The sequence below is a fragment of the Diplotaxodon limnothrissa genome, linkage group LG4 (genome assembly GCF_057381915.1).
Source record: "Diplotaxodon limnothrissa isolate DT_005_m linkage group LG4, D_limnothrissa_male_GT1.1, whole genome shotgun sequence".
Classification (NCBI taxonomy): Eukaryota; Metazoa; Chordata; class Actinopteri; order Cichliformes; family Cichlidae; genus Diplotaxodon; species Diplotaxodon limnothrissa.
The window spans coordinates 23,314,164-23,333,402 of NC_140599.1; the positions used below are offsets into that span (position 1 = coordinate 23,314,164).

A 19,239-nucleotide genomic window follows, 5' to 3' on the forward strand; every position below is an offset into this window, starting at 1 on the left:
TTTGTGCACCAAGAGGGTGATTCTTAAAGGGCAACTAGCTGAAAACTTGGCATATCTCAAAATTCTGAGCCGTGTGTCTTAAATTTGAGGCTAATAGAAGAAGTATCAGGCCTAAAAGACTATCTACAGCAGATGAACAATATCTGAAAAGTCATATCCTTAAGTAATAAGAAAAAAATCCATCAAAGACCTGACCTTAGAGACAGATCTGGCTCTTCAGTTGATCCATCTGCTGTTCACTGAAGCCTCAGGAGAAATGGTCTCAGTGGAAGGGTGGCTGTCAAGAAGCCATTCTTACGGAAGGGAAACGGGGAGAAAATCCTGAGGTATGCCAACTTACACAAAACTGGACTGAAAACCAGTGTCAAAAGCTCTTAAGGAGTGATGAATCCACTTAAGGTCAAGGGAGAAGTGCAACAGTGTGTGTCTGCAACCATCTGTAAAACGTGATGGAGGCTCTGCCACGGTATGAGACTGCATTTCAGCCAGAGGTGTTGGGGGGCTCTTATGAATGCAGAAAGTGCCATCAGACTTTAATCCACCATGCAATACCACCTGGTCAGCATAGTGGCTTTATATTTCAACATGACAATGACCCAAATGCACTTGCTAATACAGTAAAAGCATACCTGGACAGAAAAATACACAATGGGGCACTGTCAGTCCTGGGCTGGCCTTCTCAGAGCCAGCAACGTGGGATCATTTGCACAGAGAACAGAACAAGAAGGCAGCCATTATTCAAAGAAGAGCTCTGAATGTCCTTCAGGGAGCCTGGAGAACTATTCCTGACTTACAAGAGAGTTTGGGCTTTGTTGACAAATAAAGGTGGTCATACCAAATAGTATGGACATGTTTCAATAAGTTGCTTAATCTCTTTACCACTTTCCCAGCAAAATATTAGGTAAAACGTGAAGGGAAGCTCAAGACTCCTCCACTGTACTGTAAATCTAAAGGAGAATGTACCATTGACAATCATTTGTATATTCAGATCACTTGTGTAGTGTTTGATGGCTGCACGGCTTGTATGTAATTTGTGGGTTTTGTTGTTGTTGTTGTTGTTGTTTTTGTTTTTTTTTATAAAATATATGTATTGCCTGTTTGTGCAATGCTTATTTCTTACTTAAGATTTAGGCATCGAGGGGGCGTCTCAGTTTGGTCTGTGGCTTTGATTTGATTTTGCGAAGCTAGGCGAAGGACTGGATCACGTGTTAAGAATTATTTCCGTGACAGGATGTTTACTCTAATCAAGGGTTGAACGATAATACTAATAATAATAGTTGTTGCCAGTTTGTGTTAATCTTAAACAATAAACAAAAAGCTACCTTTCCGACCAACTGGACCACACTTAATACCGAGTGCGGGCGCTCGTTCCCGTTCAGGACTGCATATTCCACCTTAAAAACGCCTCTCGAGTAAAACTTTTCGCTCTAACTCCCTCGTTCCACCTTAAGCGCAAACGCAAACGCAGGAGGCGTACAGCGAGGTTTCCGCTTCTCAGTAGGGCTCGGACCGCGGCTCACGAAAATCACCGTGTGTAACGCACAAGGTTGACGCACTGAGGCACGAAAAAAAACGGGGAAAAAAGAGAGCAAAGCAAGCGAGCAGAAAAGATGTCTGAATCCAAGTACCGCGAGTGGATTCTGGACACTATCGACTCGCTGCGGTCTCGAAAAGCCCGGCCGGACTTGGAGAGGATTTGCCGAATGGTCCGGAGACGACACGGGTCCGAGCCCGACCGAACCTGCGCAGAACTGGAAAAACTGATCCAAGAACAGACCGTGCTGAAAGTTAACTACAAGGGCTCCATTTCGTACCGAAACGCCGCCAAGGTTCAGCGGAGAAGCAGAAAAAAAGAAGATGTGTCGTTAACAGCGGCTGCGAGAAGGAGCGCCGTGGAAGAAGCTAGTCACTCCGACTTGAGCAACGGGGACAGCGCTTTCGGTCCCGCTGACCAGGACGAGGAGGATTTGGAGGTATGTGGAGGCTGATGCTAGGAGGCACGTTTTCATTGTCATGTCACCTCACAGAAAATTAACAGGTGGGGGGATTGAACGACCACTGTTTGGTGTGTAAAAATAAAACATGTTTTGCCGTGTGTGTGAGAGTGTGTAAGGGAGTGGAGGGGGACGGTGAAGGGGAGTGATTTGCAAGTGCACCCGAAACTGCCGCAGACGGGGAGCGGCGGTTGGACCTCGCTCGAGCGCTGCCGAGGTGGAGAAGGGGAGGGGGAAAGAGAAAAAAACTGAAGGTGCGCGTGAAGGGAGCGTGTGGCACAATTTGTTTCTTTCTTTTTTACACAGCGCGACAGTTTAAAAGCGCTTTAAATGGACGGCGTGAAAGCGCAAACACGGGACGGGGAAAAGTTGAACCGTCCTGTTCGTCCGCAACAACCCGAGCCTCCATTATCGGCAGCAGAAAGCGCTTTTCAAGCCCCAAACTCGGCGTTGAGGGAGGGGGAGGGGGGTGCTGTTAAGGTTCCGCAATGACAGTTGAGGTAGCCCGGAAGTTGAGAAAAGTGCACTTTCATAATAATGGCATGAAAACTGTGCCCCGCTGGTGGGAATTTTATTTCGAAACGTAAGTCTGGATGTGTGTCTCTTCATTCTCTGTCAACGTGGGAGTGGGTGAAGGAGGAGGAGGAGGAGGAGGAGGGGGGTGGAAAAAAAAGTCTCAAACACTGCGAATGTAGGAACCTGACGGGGGGACTGTGGGTCATTGTTGCATTTTTGGTTGTTTTATGCCAGGGAAACAAACGGGGCCCGCTGTTGTAAACAGTGTCGCTATAGCCGTGTCCTCAATCATATTTTTGACCGCCCATGGCTAGATTTCCACCGTTAGCCTCGGTCTATACTTCAAAATATGCCCATCGCAATGTGCAGTGTGCTAAAACAGACACAAAATCGACTGCAAGCGGTGACAAAGTAGTTACATTGTGGGTGCAATCACTTCATTTCACCAAACTGCGTTTCTTCTTCGAGCGATGGACGATTGCCGACGCAGTGCTTGAAGTCGAACCCCTAGATCCATTATCGGACGCACTGCCAAGCCCGGTCACGTCCAACGTCGTGGTGTTAGCTGTTTTTTTTGTTGTTGTTGTTGTTGTTGGTTTTTAATTTTATTGCTCATCACGTCCCGTACAGTGGCGACATCTCGTCTCTGTGTCTGCCAGCTGTGCGCCGACAGTATTTTAGGAGGAAAATCAGCACCACAAAGCTCTGAAATATCCAAGAGCCGGCAGAAAGCTGAAGTAACATAAAGCGACCGCAAACTGTTCGTCCGGCGCTAGATGGCGGATGCGCCCGTCCGATTTGGGTTAAGCCGAGATCAAATTGTTCTGTGAAAGGCGTGTGTGTTGCTACAAGACCGACTATGCGTGAATGCTTTGAACAGACCCCTCTGCGGGGTGTTAACCAGCTTTTGCCAGCATACGAGGGGGTCAAATGTAGACAGTGACGTGTCCGATAACGGACTCATTCGTGTGACTCTTTTCTGTCCAGTCGCTTTTGCTGTAAATCGTTGACCCGACGCAAAGTCAAAGTAGACTGGTAATCGCGTCGTCCGCTGCTCTTTCTGATCGGAGGGCTGTCCGTCGAGTTAAAGCTCGGCTTTTATCTCCGACTGGTCCGCCGTGCAGCGAGCGGCTCGGCCCTGGAAAGCTCTCTGTTTTTCTTTCATTTGACTATTTCCCTTATTTACAAAAAGAGCACAGACACAAAAACAAGGTCTATACCGCGTCTCCCAACTCCATGCGCACTTTGGAGGAAATTTGAGGAAAAACAACAAGAGCATGAACAAAAAACGCCTCCCATCGGCCCCTTTTGTGCTCTCGCGTGTTAAAATTATCAATCAAGTAGGCCTCTTAAAAAAAAAAAAAAAAAACACGGGGACGCACAGAGTACGTCGGCGGCTCTGAGTGTTTGTGAGCCGAGATGTAAATCATGTTGGGCTGAGATCCCCAGGGGCGTTATGTTTTTGTGACCGTGCCTCGGTGAAAGTTGTGAGAAATGCAGTGCGACGGCTGAATGCCGTTCAAGCGGCTCTTTCCTCAGGAGCGGGGCGGGCTTTCGTGCGCTCATGTGCTCGACTGCTGGGTCTCGGACACGCAGTCGCACACGGCGTGATTTTTCACTCGGGGCGCCGTCGTCGAACCGCTCCAGCAAAAGGAATGTGTGCGTTCGTGAGAACTCTTAGCTGCCATGAAAAAAAGAAAAGACAAGATTGTGTTTAAATGTTTTAATGCAGCGGGGTACATGTTTGTGACGGGAGGGCTCGCACTCTGCGGAGTGAACGCTGTACCGCGGAAAGGGACGGAGGCATTCAAAGGCAATAATTTACCACCACCGCGGTCAAATTGCGACATCAGTACGAGCTTGCCTTCATGTGATACCCTCAGCCTACAATCAGTGCCTCTCAGTGTTCCCAACAATACCTTACAACCTTGTCGGGCTCAGCAGCTTTTTTTTAAGTTGCTGCTAATAACAACTTGATGTCTCTTCCTGCTTTTTGTCCCCTCTCATCCAAATGAAGATTTAGAAACATCTAGAAAGCTTCTGTGCAAATGTGAAATCACGTTTCCCCCTCTGCTCCTGTGTTCCAGGCTGACACCTCTATAGCTATGGACACAGACAGCAATGCAGACGAGGAGGGGGGCGATGAGAGCCGGGATGGGCAGGAAAGACCCTCACCCAGCCACACACATGAAGATGCCACTGTGCACTGTGCCCCCGTGCGAGCTGTCTCTGCTCCCTGCTCTCCCTCTGGCGCTAGGCCCGGCCCCGGGTGCAGCCCTGGCTCCGCTCTGGACTGTGCCTCTTTCCAGAAGGCTGGTGAGAGGCCCAACTCCTTGCCCCCCTCCAGCCCCAGGGCCCTTGCACACAATGACTGGGCTTATGATTCTGCCGTCTGCCCAGCAGAGCGCCAGCACCCAGGAATGCAGAGAGACAAAGGTATTCACGGTGCTACACACAGAGCAACGTGCGCACAAAGCACTCTAATATCAGTTTATGTGCAAGCTTACGCTCAGCTTTGCGCTGGATATGAAAGAAGTCGATGGGAGCTTTTAAACACCTGTGTAATTATTTGTGGGATGTTGACAGTGACAACTGTAATGTAAGCCAGACACAGAGATGCAGGGGAAAATAATATATTCTCATAGCTTAGTGATGATCCAGTCTGAGGCGCATTCATCCATTTGGCTGTCATAAATTTCTCCTATTAGACTAAGTAGAATTTGGCAGGTCAGATGTGGACGATAATCAGCGTATAATTGGTGTTAATTGGCCCACTCTGTGTTAGCAGTGGCCATGAAGCCAGCGGCCCAGTCTGTAGCTCCTGCCCCCTGCGCTGTAAACAACGTAAAGAAAGATGATGGAAGCAAGGTGGAGGACAGAAGCGTCTCGTCTGACCAGTTGGTGCCAGACTCAGCAGCACGGCCGGTAAGGGCCTGTTTTTTCCTTTTGTGACTAACATCTGTATCTGTCCTCTGCTTCTTTGATCCCTCTGCTTCCTACCTGACATTGTCATGTTGAATTCATCTTTGTTCTCTCGTGTTTGACCAGCAGGATGAGACCAGGAATGCTTCTAATGGGAGATCACAAACACTGCCTTTGCTATCTGACAACTGTGAGTTACATAGTTTTCTCTTGTTTGTTTGTGTTTGTATAGCAGGCTTGCAGCTTCTATCTCTTTTGCAAAGCTTGACCACCGAATCGTTCTCTCACTTTGGAACATGGTTTCTAATAGAAAGGGAACTTAAGGAGGTTAACTAAATGTCAACATAATGGGCATAAAGGCTCCATTCTGGTTGTTATTTGGCTTTTTGTACCAGTACTTGCCTTCAGCATTGCTTACGATCTTTTGACTGCTTCACAAGCGTGTGCTGCTACCTGCTGTTCAGCTAGTATCCAATCTAGTTAGAGGTCATTGCAACACTTTGTCAGGACTGACTTGTAGAGATGGGATTTTTAGACTGTCCACAGATGCATGATATGAAGAAAAATGACTACATTACCACCACATAATCAATTAATGATTCAGGTATATCTTGTGGGCTCTTATTTTCATTCTTCCTTAAATTTGATTACATTTATTCCATCCTTTGTGGTGGGCAAAACACAGAAATCTCGTTTTAAAGTCTTTCAGCTTTTATCACTTTAACTTGAGACTTAGCCAGCAAAACAAAAGATGTTAAATGACAAATATATGTTCTTCACCACCACTGTTAAGTCATCTAGGCCCATGGCGATCATTAGGTGAACCTGATATGTTGGTACATTCCTAGTAAATCTGTGTTTGCGGGAAACAGTGAACTTTCAGATTTACTAAGGATCTGAGTCAGTTTTTAGGGTTAAAGTTTCTGTCCAGAAGAGACAGAGGCTTCCATTCTTGGTAGATGCTAGTGGAGGTCTTTAGTGTGTAAAAATGAATGTAGTTTGTTGTGTTTACAGGGAGAAACCTAAAGGTAAAACACCTCAAATTGACCATGGTAGTTCTTACTGCTAAATACCCAATAAGCTACATTGCAAGCCAGCTGTTAACCGATGCCTACAGTAATACAAAATCTGACACATAGATATAAACTGCATATGTGTGGGGTGTCATCTAAATCTGAATTTAACTAATCCTGAAATGGGCTTAGCCAGGATCTAATGTCTCCAATCTTTATCTAAAAGTGATCATTGCAGATCCCTACTTTATTTTGTTCTCTGTTTTATTACTTCAGGGATCTGTCAGTGACTTTACTCATGCCTGAATATCAAAGTGAAACCTGCATTTTTCTTTCCTAAGTGAGACATTGCACACTTACAATGCACAGTGGCAAAGCTGGCATGGAGTTTGCCTTGGAGGAGCGGTACCCATCTAAAACATGGCTGCGTCCTCGTCATGCATCATGTGTATGACAGCAGGCCTGCCAGCATCCTGTGAAAGTGGTCCGGTGTAATAAGGGGCTGTATCAACACTCATTCACCGAGCCCTCACCTTACTGAGGTGTGAAGCAGCTCTAATAGAAAAACATACCATAACTGCAGACAACCCAGTATGACTACAAGAAGCTGGTCCAACATCGCTCTGCTGGATATCAGCGGAATGAGTTTGCACATTTAAAACTGGAGCTGCTTTTTTTTTTTTTCCTTGAAGAAGATAAGTTAGAGCTCTGTTTTTCATTTTAAGACTTTTCTTTTTTTCTGTTTGTTACTCATAAGAGCTCAGGTTCAGTTCACTTTTTATGAATGAGCTGCCCTGCGGTCGATGCAGATATCATCTGCATTTGAGGAATTTTTACATTTATTATAATGTGATTTCTGTTTGTCAACAGGCACATTTAAGAAGGCAGACACATCATCCTTAACAGCAACTGATGACAATCTTCTGAATGGTGGTAAAGTGGATGACGTGTGAGTATCCTGTTAAAAAAAAAAAAAATATATATATATATATATATATATAAGTACAAAATACAGCAACTGGCAGGATCTGAGCATTTAGCCATAATTACCTGTCAGCCATTTAATCTGCCAGCCTCAGCTCAGCATGCAGATAGTCCTTGACGGTGTTTGGCCCACACTTTTTGGCAAATTGTCCAGATTATCAGTTCACCTTTGCTGAGGGACAGCACTTAAAATAATTATAGTAAACTACCCTGTGGGTCATGTAAAAGCTTGAAAATGAAACAAAACAAGACATTACCTGCACACGGATGCCATATTGAGGTTTTGTGACTCTTCTTGATTTATTTTTAAATCCTGTAATCCACCAGGTCTGTGAAGAAGGAGAAGATGAGCCAGAACTTGTTGCAGTGGACTGTGGCAGATGTGGCCAGTTATTTCTCAGCTGCAGGATTTCCCGAGCAGGCTGTCGCTTTTCGAACACAGGTTAGTGCAGCGGTACAGAGCTGCTACAGAGAGCATTGCTCATACATCAGAGTCAAACCTAACATACTCCATCACTTCATGGATTTTGTTTTAATGTATTATTTTTTTCGAGGCTCTGTATATACACTATGAGTCTGTTGCACTGTTCAAAACTGAAGAATGGTGCCGTTGGGTTAAATACTCAAAGCATATCTTTAGAAACCCAAGCGTAATTCTAATTAAATTCTTTTCCCTCTTTTGCAGGAAATTGATGGGAAGTCTCTTCTTTTGATGCAGCGTAGTGACGTATTGACCGGGCTGTCCATCCGACTCGGCCCTGCCCTCAAAATCTACGAGCGCCATGTAAAAGTGCTGCAGAGGACCCATTTCCTGGAATGCGAAGACCTTTGAAGTGGCGATTGACATGGCAGACTGCTGCATTGACTCAAACTTCCATTTAGCGCCCCCTCTCACTACTGCCCACTTTCATATACAGTATGTGTAGAGGGTGTGTGGTGGAGGGTTTCGGTGGAATTGACTTTCACTGTGAGAATGACCAGAAACTGAAACACAGTCGTCCTACCTCTCATTACGGTCTTTAGTTTTCAGATGGTTTTCATTTCACTCATTGCAACCCCGTTATGGAGGGAAGAGACCGCTGCATTCCGAGTGTTTTAAAGCGGTGCAGCAGCAACCTTTCTGCAAGAGTAAAACACTGGGAAAGTGAAAAGTTTAAGCCTTCCAACCAAGTGGACCACCTACACAGACATGGCTGTGGACACAGCTTTGGATGTCCCCTCTGTGTCTGTTACCACACATTCTGTTTACCCAGAAACTGTTAATCACAGAAAACAAAGCACAGCAATTGTGCAGTTTGCTTTTTTCCCCCCTTTAATTTCTTTTTATTTCATGTGATGAGTGCTGGAGAAGTCAGACTATCCAAGTACCTGCATTATTAGGGCTGCCCTTTATATCTTGTTTTTCTTTGAAGCCTTGATAATCAGCAGTGAATAGTTGACAATTTTATAACTAAAGCATCATCTGACAGGTGCTGTGCAGAGAGAATGAACAGCAGGACAACAATGGGAGCTAGAGCTCCATTGCAAACCAGTACTTTTCATAGTTTTTTTTTTAACTTGCTAAATAGGTATGAAAGTCACTAATTAGCAGCAGTGAGGTGAACTAAAGCATGACAATCACTGCTGAGAGTCAGATGCTGTGCACTCAAGCTCAGATCTTATGGGTTTGTGTTTTTTCCACATTGAGAAAGAAAAAAGTTCCACCTACACGATGAATAAATATCCGAGTATTTGGGTGCAGCCCTAATCAGCAGAGTCTGATTCCTAACCCATCATTGCCACCAGTAGCTGCTGTTTTGGATTATTTCTTCAGTACCTTTTATAACACTGAGGCCCTTTTCAGACATGGGATATGTGACATTGGTGTCTAAGCGACTGCACTGTCATTCAAACGTAAGCCACTTTCCTGTTAATATTCCTCTCGATTTCATTCAGACACACCCGCAACAGTGACGGAGGCCCGCGGCACACGTGCATCGCAGAGGAATGTTTTACTGCGAATCAGGTCCGGAACAAAGTGTCAATGTCTATTTGTTATTGCTCTTTAGGGCATTCTCTAGTGCATGTCTGAAAGGGGCTGGAGATATAACCAACACTTGAGCTGATATGCTACAACCTGAGGTTTTTTTGTTTTGTTTTGTTTTGTTGGTTTTTTTTCTCCTTGTATTGTCTTAATTAAAAATGACTGTGGTCCAACAATACAGTTGCACTTTGGGGAACGATTGCAAATAGATGTGACCAGAATATGTGCAACCTAAAGGAACTTGCTTTTACACATACACAAAATAAACCTGCAAGAAATGTTGTTGTAATACTGAATATATTGTGAGACATTCAACGGAGCTGCTCAGAATCTGTTTACAAACAGATATCTCGATGAAATGCAATATTTTATCTTCTCTTATTCCTTTATAATTTTGTCTCGTCTCTCTTTGTGTTTTGATCTAAGCCAGCCACTTGAATTGTAACATTCCACATAATGTAGTCCGCATCTCCAGTGTATTTCCCTCCACGTTTTATCTGTAACACAACAGACACTTTTGCGGAGTTGCAAATAAAACTCGTGTCTCCGCTAAGTTGTTTTGTGAGAGTTTATTACCCTTAAATCAACAGTACACCGAAAAGCAATTGTTTCATTGGTTCGGTGACTTAAAGTAATGTAAACAAACCTTACACTACAGATGGAAATCCCTGCAAAAAATATCTATTTTTCAGTAACAAATTCACTCATCTGATCTTCAAATTCAGCTTTGTGTGAAAAGCGCCTTCAGGGGAAACACAATTCATAACAGTGAATAAACTTCATAAGAGAACAGTGTTGGTATAAAGGTCAGTAAGTAGAGTATTGCATGAGCTGCGTGACACCACCAAGTTTTCAGCTCCAGGCTGCATAGTAAGAATACTTTTGATAAAATTTCACTGATTGGGCTGATAAAAGCTACGATTTCTTTTTAAACTTTTGAATATTGTGCAACACATAAAAAGAATAAATAAAAAGGACATCTTTTATCTTCTAGATTGCATATAACATTAAAATAAGACTTTATTGCATTTCACTAGCTTCCTTTCAATGTGACAGTCCTTCAGTTACCAGTCCAGCACTGTAAATGCCGCTCCTTATTACCTCAGCGCACAGTCCCTGACATCCAGGGGGATGCATGGGCCCTTAAAAAGGACCGCTACCAGTGAGGAGTTGGATGGGTGTAGCAGCTGTTGTTGCCTGTGCTTAGATCTACAGGACGAAGGGCAGTATGGAGGAGCGCAGGGTGGGATAATCCCTAAACTCCTTTAAGTAGCTGCGGTGTTTGCCTTTAGCCCAAACCGTCATCTGGATGAAGGCCACAAGAGTGAAGAAAGCCACAGGCACACACTGGGTCATCACTGTGAAGCCGATCCAGGAGCCGACCTGTGAGCAATAAGTTACAGACACACACACAGAGTGCATGGAGAATGATGGTACAGTTACAGAACATAACCACCAGATGGCAATGCATCTTTCCTTGCGAGGATAAAATGCAGCACTGTACAATGAAATGTTAACCTTTAGCGTTCTAGTAGAGTAACATTAAAAAATACTAATAACACCAAAATGAGCATAGACCCAGAAAATTTCCCTTAAATAAATATATAAATACTGGATGTTATAGATTCATCTACCTAAGGAAAAAGGGTGAACTTCACCGAAATATGGAGTTTGATTTGGGCTTACCTCATATGTGTAGTTCGGACAAGAGACCAGCCAAAAGATCCAGGTGAAGGGGTTTTTTGTTGGATAAGGAATCTTCTTGGTTTTGGAGCCTGAAACGAAGGGTAAACTCAAACTGCACTGTGCGTTTAAAAGGAAATCAGTAAGAAAAGGAGACTGAAAATCACACGTATTGCTGCAAAACGCTCACCTGGTGTTTTGAGGTTACGAAGCGCCACGTGGATGGAAAAATTCCCTATTTGACAGAACTGTGGGGATAAAGATATTCAAAAATGAGCATTCAACAGGATGGTGGGTTTAAAATGTGGAAGGTGACTCTCAGAGAGCTGAAGCTTACCAGGAAAATGTAAAGACCTGCATTCACCTGCTGCTGCCCGTAATCTGTTGACGTGTCACAGAAAAATGGATTAAGATAGAAGTTGGCATTGACTGATGAGCTAAAGTGAGAATGAAAGTGGTCAGCACTTACAGGGTGTGGTGTAGAGAGGGTGGTTAATGTAGTATGCCATCCAAGCTGCAGTAGACCAGTAATAGCCACAGTTCTGGCATAGAAAGCAGGACTATTATAAGTCAAAGTGTCTAGATATTGCTCCACATAGATTTCTAAGAAGAGTAACCCCAAACAAAGTAATAACTACAATGCACAAAGCTTTTAATGTGCAGCACAGTTACCTTAAATATGTTCCTGAGAGGCATGGTCCCATGGGAGATACGATGGACAAACAGTGTCTCCAGAATCCTCTTGATGTAGTGGAAGGAGTGACATATGCAGGCCAAACTGCAACAAGACACACAAGCACAAAGACACACTTACATATTTAGCTGTGATTAATACATCGCCCCGCTGCAGTCCATTACACTTGGCGCTGACTCAGTGTCAACATAGCAATATGCTTCCCAACTGTTTGTCATGCTGACGGGGGAGGCGGGGGGTCTGTGCAAAGCCCGGGATTGTGTGAAACACTGCACCAACATCACAACAGATCTCTGAAAACATGGGAAAGCCGACACTCACTGTACGATCCAGTGCTTGCTGCTGGTGAAGTCATACTTTGGAGAGTAGATGAAGGGAAGGCGGAAGTAGAACATTAAGTAGATGATCAGCGGGCCAGCACACTCTGCCAGGAACACCTGAAGTGAGTGAGGAGACACATGTGCTTTAAGTCAAGGGTTCTCAAAGCTTTGTGACCAAGGGCCAGTTAAGGGATTTGTGTGGAAAGCTGCACATATTAAAAAAATGCACACATTAAAGGAGAAATGTGGTTTGGCAGTATTTTATCTTGGCCTGTTTTTCATTTTATTCAGTATAATCAGTTACATTCTTTGGCAGCAGGAGTAGGATGGTTTAGTGGGATATGATGGCTGGAAGTGAAGAGTTCCAGCTGGATGTTAGAAATGCTACTATACTCACTGGCCACTTCTTTAGGTACACCTGTTTGCCTGCTCTTTTCAACAAATATCTAACCAACCAGTTACATTTATATAGCCTACGAAGGAATATTAGGGCCTCATTTCAGACGGATCAGACGGAAAAGCGCACAAGAGTGGATTTGTACAAAATGAAATAGCTGGTATTGGAAAGATGCAAGGTTATCGATGGTTACACCCCGGTCCAATAAGAGGATGTATGTTGTGTCACAAGACGGCGGATCAATTTGTTTCACTAACTCATCTAAACAAGGCATTTTTTAGTGGGTATAGCAAACATGGTAGTTTGTCTTGAAACAAAAATGATAATCTCAACATTTTGTCTTTTTTCTCAAAATAATCGTTAATGTTTTTTTCATTAATGTGGCCCTAATAAATACTCCATCGTACATAGAATCAACTCAATCCACTTTTGCATGTAGACATGCCCCAGGCAGTCTGCTGAAGTTCAAACTGAGCATCAGAATGGGGAAAAAAAGTGATTTAAGCTACTTTGAATGTGACATTGTTTTTTGTGTCAGAGTGCTAGTCTGAATATTTCGGAAACTGGTGCCATAACAACCATATCAAGGATTTATACAGAATGGTCCAAAAAAAGAGAAAACATCCAGTGAGTGGCAGTTATTTGGGTAAAAAGTCCTTGCTGATGTCAAAGATGAGATGAAAATGGCCAGTCTGCTTCCTGCTGATAGGAAGGCAACAACAACTCAACCACTCGTTAGAACCAAGGTATGCAAAAGAGAATCTCTGAACACCCAACACACTGAAGCTTGAAGCGGATGGACTACAGCAGAATAACACATCATGTCACAAAGGTTTGGTCAAACTGCGTTCTTAAACATAGCTTGAACAACTCAGAATCCATTACTTTTCTTCATGGATGTGCAGCTGACAAATCTGCACCGTGTGGCTCTGTTTCAACAAAATGAACCAAATTCTCTGAGGAATGTTTTCAGCACATTGTTGAATCTCTGTCATTAACATTAAGGCAGTTCTGAAGATCGAAGAGGGTCCAAACCCTTTACTGGGATAAAGTGTATCTAATAGAGTGACTTTAGTATATTTATCATAATATGATATCATAACAACATATGACCTGTCGATGAATGAAAAGTTAAAAACAAATCAGGGGTTGCATAAGTTAATACCAGGACTACAGCTTTAAATGCTTTTAACTCAGTACCATAAATTCTGGTAGCTTTCAAATTACAGAAATTAACATAGCCTAATTATTGACTGAAATCCATTTAGAATGATAGTTTGTCGGTATAAACCCTATGCCACAGGGAGAACATGCAACTGACACCTGACATGCTCACCAGCTCACTAACAGCTGACACCAGCGTGGCTCTGGTTTCTACAGTCTCACTTGTTAAAGCCACCATGGATCAAAAAGGTCTGTCTACCTCACCTAAGCATTAGGAACAAATCAGTTACAGTAATACTCCTCCTCATATTCAGTATGTACGCATAGACCAGATGAGATACTGGGACAGCTTGTAACACCCGCTTTAAGATCAAGTGACACAGCTGTGAAACAGATCCCCGAATCAGCACCTTCGGCGGAGGCCTGGCTCAGCATGCCTGACTGGTAGCTACTTCTGATCGCTGCTCGTCCACCCACACTGGCATCAGACTAAAGGCATTTTTCTCAGATTGTCTCAGGGTTTGACGGGGAATGAAAAGACTGGGTGGGCATGGGTGAGTAAAGAGCAGCAATGAAACGGGAGTGAGTGGTCAGGAGGGATAAACGCCTCAGGGGGGAAATGAGGCCATGAGATTAAATGTCCTAGGACAGAGGACATGCAGTGCAAGAGGTGGGGGTAGTGCAGGGGGGACGCCACAGCAAATCAACTCTACCTGCCACTGTAGGCTGATATTTATATTCAAGAGTTATTGAGTGGGTGAAAGGGTGTCTTTGTATATTTAAAGTGCAAGAATGTTAAAAGATCGTGTCGAGGGGTTTGCATGTTTTAGCATAATAAGTGCAAAGCAGTTTTTGAAAAGCAGTTCTCTTTAAGTGATAGTCAGCAGATTAAAAACAATCCAGCTGTGGCTGAGTCATATCCAAAAGCCAATTGTGCAAACATGAGAATTAAATCCTTTCTTCTAATACAATTATGAGTCTTTAGAGTATATTTAAATCCCAGAGCAGAGGCATTACAGAGCAATGTGTTCATGACTTGACACACAACACTAAATCCAAATGTTGTGTGTCTGTGTACAGGTGGACTTACAGTTCCCCACGTGAGCTGGGGTCCCAGGTCACTGAAGTAAAAGCTGGCTGTGGTTCCCACAGGAAGTGTCTGGAGAATGTCCTCATCTCTGAGACACTTTGCCTCTGAGACAAAAACAGTCACCATCACGACCTGCTCTGTAATCTAGATAAATGCTTTAAAAACAAAAAAGGTGGCAGACTTACTTGGATCTAAGCGTAGGGACTGTCGGGCCGGATACCACTTAGGATCTGTCAAAATGGGGAGGAACTTTACTATTAGTATTCTGAAGAGATTCTTTGTGGTCCAAGTGTCTCACTGCTGTAGCTGCTTTCGTGTTTGTACTGAACATCGCTACCAGATTTAATGTAATTCGGATTCAGCAAAGTCAGCAAGAGTCATTTTGGATGTCGTGCAGGATGAACTTACATGATTTGTGAAACAAAGCTTTAATATCCAAAACAGTGGCAGTTGGCTCCACCTAAAATCAAAATAAAAAAAATTTATTTTGTTAAAGATTGTGTTATTACCAGCAGCACAAAAAACAAAGCTGAAATCATTCCTGCTGTCTTGATCAATTTTGTTTTGATTCCTTGTGAAACTTGTCAGGCTCGTCGACTCTGTTATGAGCCCTCCTTCTACGGACATAGCTTGTAACATTTACACTAGCTACTAATCAAGCCTATCTGCGATGCGGGCATGTGCTGTAACTGAAACAGAAAATTCCTGTCAGATGAGGAGGGAATTCTCACCTCCTAACTGCAACCTCAATAGAAACATAACTGATAATGGCTGCACTCGACTGGGCAAACTGTGAAACAGATGATTATCTTTAAAGAGCATCCATGTGTTCAAAGCAACTGTTCTGTATTTTCTTGGCTTCGCTGCAGAGTAAGATCAGGTTTTGCCGCTTGCAGCACAGACTTAACATGTATAAAATATGAAACTTTCAGAGGAGTGAGAACAAGGTGATAAATCAATCCACTCTATGGCATGCTAATGTTTCGAGGCCTTTCTTTTAAATAGGACTTTAGTTATGTGGCTGCAATCAAAGTGATCTGCTGGCTGTTAACATTTTTTTTTAAAAAATCATTAAGCTAAATATAAAAGGTGAGTGTAATTAAATAAAGACCCTTTTGACATCCTCTCACTCACCTTGTCCAGCAGCAATAGCTTCTCCTTTGTCTTTAAATCCACAATCTCCACCTCAAAGTAAACAATCCTTTTGGCCTTTTTGGGGGCTTTTGGTTTTGGCCTCGGTGCGGCTTTCTTCTCAGGCTCTAGTGCATCTGCCTTCTTTGCCTCTAATGCGAGCACATCCATGACACTGTTTGATCCCAAACCTCAATAGCGTGGGGAAATAATCTGTGATATGTCCAGTGACGCTGGTTGTGCTCCACTGGTATGTGTAACAGCTACCAGCTCGTCTCCAGAGAAGCTGTTAGTCCAGTTCAAGAGTCTCTTGTGTCTCTCAGACTCAGTGAATATCCTTCCACTTTCGGAGTTTCTTCCACAGAGGAGTGACCGTAAACACTTGAGGCAATGGCACTGAGCAGAAGTCGGAGGAGAGCTAGTCTAAAACCATGAAGTAGACCTGCTCTTCACCTGAACAGAATCCTGTTCAAGATCCACAGCCCCCACATCACGCAGCAAAATGCACTGAAGACGAAACTGGAGAGGCCCAAGACATAATCCATAGCGCGCCATTTGCGAGGCTAAATATAAGTCGCCTGATTTGCTCTGCTCCGGCTTGGTAACCTTGGGAAGCCACATACAGTACAACCTTAGCCGGTGACAGATGCCAACATTTTCTCATTAGACCTATAAGACACATCTGCTCCCCGCTCTGCTCCTCGCTTGGTCACACAGTGAGGGGTCCCACTGAAAACCTGATCAGTCAGATGAAAGATCTCCACATGCCCACACATCCCTCTATCCCCCAAACCACCTGTGAGGGTTGTTTTCTCGTTCTGAAAAACCACAACAAAGACAAACCTGTTTATTCAGGGCCTGCGTCAGGTCACAGTTTGTGTGCCGAACACATTCTGAAACACTTCAAGGGGGTTTGTTTTGAGAGGCGGGTGATAAAAATGCTGATTGGGAGAACATCAGAGATGCCTTTCATTGCACTGGGTCAGCTCATCATTGCAAATAGCCAGCTGCATATCTATAGTCCAGTGTTGGGGAGTAACGGAATACATGTACCGCCGTTACGTATTTAAAATACAAAATATGAGTAACTGTATTCCGTTACAGTTACCGTTTAAAAAGGTGGTATTCAGAATACAGTTACTTTGTTGAAATAAATGGATTACACTGCGGTACTTTCCTGTTTCATTTTGTCGCGGGTCAGGACTGTTTGGGTTTTGTTTGACAGCTACGTTCTGTTGTTCCAGGCGGCAGCGCTACGGTTGCCATGGTTACAGGGCGACGCTCTCTCTCTCTCTCTGCGACTGTGTGTTTCCTGGGTGAGAGAGCGCCTTTTCGTTGTTGTTGTTGTTGTTGTGCTAAGCTAACAGGCAGAATGCTACAAGCATAGCTCTAAAGAATGTAGCATCATGGCCAGTGTAGTCCGTGCTGCAGGGAGAATGGACTGCCATACACATTATGGGTCTGTGAGCGCGAGGAGGGAGAGAGAAAAAGGGGAGTGGAAAGGTTGGAGTTGTCATCGAGGAAAAACGGGAGCTGGAAGCATGTAAATATAATAATAACCACTTCAGCCAAGAAGAGTGCCTGACGAGCCCAGTTGTAAGTAAGCTATTAAGACTCGACTGTACACCGTGTTCGTGTTTTCCTCCGAAAACAATAAGTTCCGTTGGAGCAGTCTTTCAACGCCTCTCTCTGTCTCTCGCAAGAAAAGTTGACCCACACAACAAAGTAAAGCTATTTTTCGGCTATGAGCCGACAGGGACCCCGCCGTATTAGTCAGAGGTCCCTTTACTATAGCTCGGAGTCGCGGACCTTCAGTAATAGTAATAAATCACACAGCAATAGTACATTCACGTTGTTGTAAAAAGCATGATAATATATTAAGTAATCCAAAGTATTCAGAATACGTTACTGTCATTGAGTAACGTAACGGAATACGTTACAGAATACTGTAACGATGGTTAAGTGTTATTGTACAGTGACATGTTGGTGATCTCTGCACACTGTTGTTGTTCCTTTAAGATTCATGTTTGGTTGTGGTGTACAGGAAGGGGTGGGTGGGACCTGGTTGTTCTGTGTGTGTGCCAGGCTGAAGAGAGGGGGAGTTCGAGAGCGCTTCCCCCTGAGTTAACAACCCGCTGGCTTATGTGCCAAATAAACGGACAAACTGAGACCCCAACCGTCTGGTTCTTGTGAACGTTACATTGGTGTCAGAAGTGAAGAAAGAAAAAAGAACCCCAGAACGCCCGACACCCTGTTGCTGGCGACGCTTGCCGTTACGAGACGAGGATGTTGCCGGGCAAGATTAAGAAGGAGACGGAGGAGAGGGAGGTTCGTCCGCGCTCGCCCGCCCATGGAGTGAGGGAAACGGCGCTGCGGCTGTCTGCCGAGGCTGGATTTTCTCCAGGTTTGACTAGGCCCGGGAACTGTTCGCACAGCGGCCGCGATTCCGGCGGGAAGGAGTCGACCTCGCTTGGCGCGCCGTCACGTGATGTAAACAAACATGGCGGCGCCCAGCAAGCTGCAGCGAATATAAAAACGCCTAAGTTCAGCGGCAAGACGCCATGGGAAGTGTTTATCGCACAGTTCGAGCTGTTAGCTGTCGCAGCTGGCTGGTCTGAGGAACATAAAGCTCTCCAACTGGCTTTGTGTCTGTGTGAGGATGCAGCTGCATGCCTGCTGCTGCTGACCGAGGAGCAGAGGGGAGATTATAATGCTCTGGTCGGAGCATTTCAGAGGCGCTTCGGGCAGTATAACCAACCAGTGCTGCTGAGGTCGGAGTTCCACAACAGACGCAGATTGCCAGGCGAGCCCCTCCGCATTTTGGCCCATGAAATCGAGTGCCTTTGCCGGAGGGCGTATGGCAGCATGCCACCATCAGTGCAAGCGGAGTTAGCTCGGGACCAGTCCTGTAGGCCCTGAGCCCTAAAGAGCTCCGTATGCAAACTCAGCTTGCTCGGCCAGCCACACTCAGTGCAGCCCTGGAGCTAGCGTTGGAGAGGGAGATGCTTGCAGGATCCTCTGGGGGCGCTGATGACGCACACGTGGTGAGGGCTGTGTCAGCACCTGTGGAACAGATGGAGACGCCAGCGGGCTTGTGCAGTTTGGTGCAGGCGGCTTCGCTGCAGTCGCCTTCCCCTCGGGCTGGCCCACACCGCCGACCACAGAGCTGCTGGGGATGTGGACAACCCGGACACCTCATCAGGCAGTGCCCCAAGCTTGCAGCGGTTCAGGGAAACGCCCACGGGCCCGTGTAGGCGGGAGTACACGGGCCTGGGAGAACGACATCCCCACACCACCGCCACCTCCAC

General features: G+C 44.8%; 2 protein-coding genes across 5 annotated transcripts; one reads left to right on the forward strand and one right to left on the reverse strand.

Annotated features, from left to right (window-relative positions):
• The first annotated feature begins 1,525 nt into the window (after window positions 1–1,525).
• Window positions 1,526–8,958, forward strand: samd1a (sterile alpha motif domain containing 1a). 4 transcript variants are annotated; one of them, XM_085352572.1, is made up of 7 exons: window positions 1,526–1,973; window positions 4,598–4,946; window positions 5,296–5,435; window positions 5,559–5,622; window positions 7,316–7,394; window positions 7,757–7,871; window positions 8,115–8,958. In XM_085352572.1, the coding sequence occupies exons 1-7, from the start codon at window positions 1,611–1,613 to the stop codon at window positions 8,259–8,261; spliced, it is 1,257 nt and encodes a 418-aa protein (XP_085208698.1). In that variant the 5' UTR covers window positions 1,526–1,610; the 3' UTR covers window positions 8,262–8,958. The 4 variants fall into 4 exon arrangements, with proteins under 4 accessions (XP_085208698.1, XP_085208700.1, XP_085208699.1 ...); XM_085352574.1 differs by having other exon boundaries at window positions 5,562–5,622; XM_085352573.1 differs by having other exon boundaries at window positions 5,299–5,435.
• A 901-nt stretch (window positions 8,959–9,859) lies between these two features.
• tecra (trans-2,3-enoyl-CoA reductase a) lies at window positions 9,860–16,415 on the reverse strand. Its single transcript, XM_085352577.1, has 11 exons — window positions 15,935–16,415; window positions 15,209–15,260; window positions 14,986–15,030; window positions 14,801–14,904; window positions 12,151–12,266; window positions 11,808–11,913; window positions 11,605–11,677; window positions 11,473–11,516; window positions 11,326–11,383; window positions 11,139–11,227; window positions 9,860–10,835 (listed from the first exon to the last, which is right to left on the reverse strand). Exons 1-11 carry the CDS (start codon window positions 16,100–16,102, stop codon window positions 10,662–10,664), a joined length of 1,029 nt encoding a protein of 342 aa, XP_085208703.1. The 5' UTR covers window positions 16,103–16,415; the 3' UTR covers window positions 9,860–10,661.
• Window positions 16,416–19,239: the final 2,824 nt, after the last annotated feature.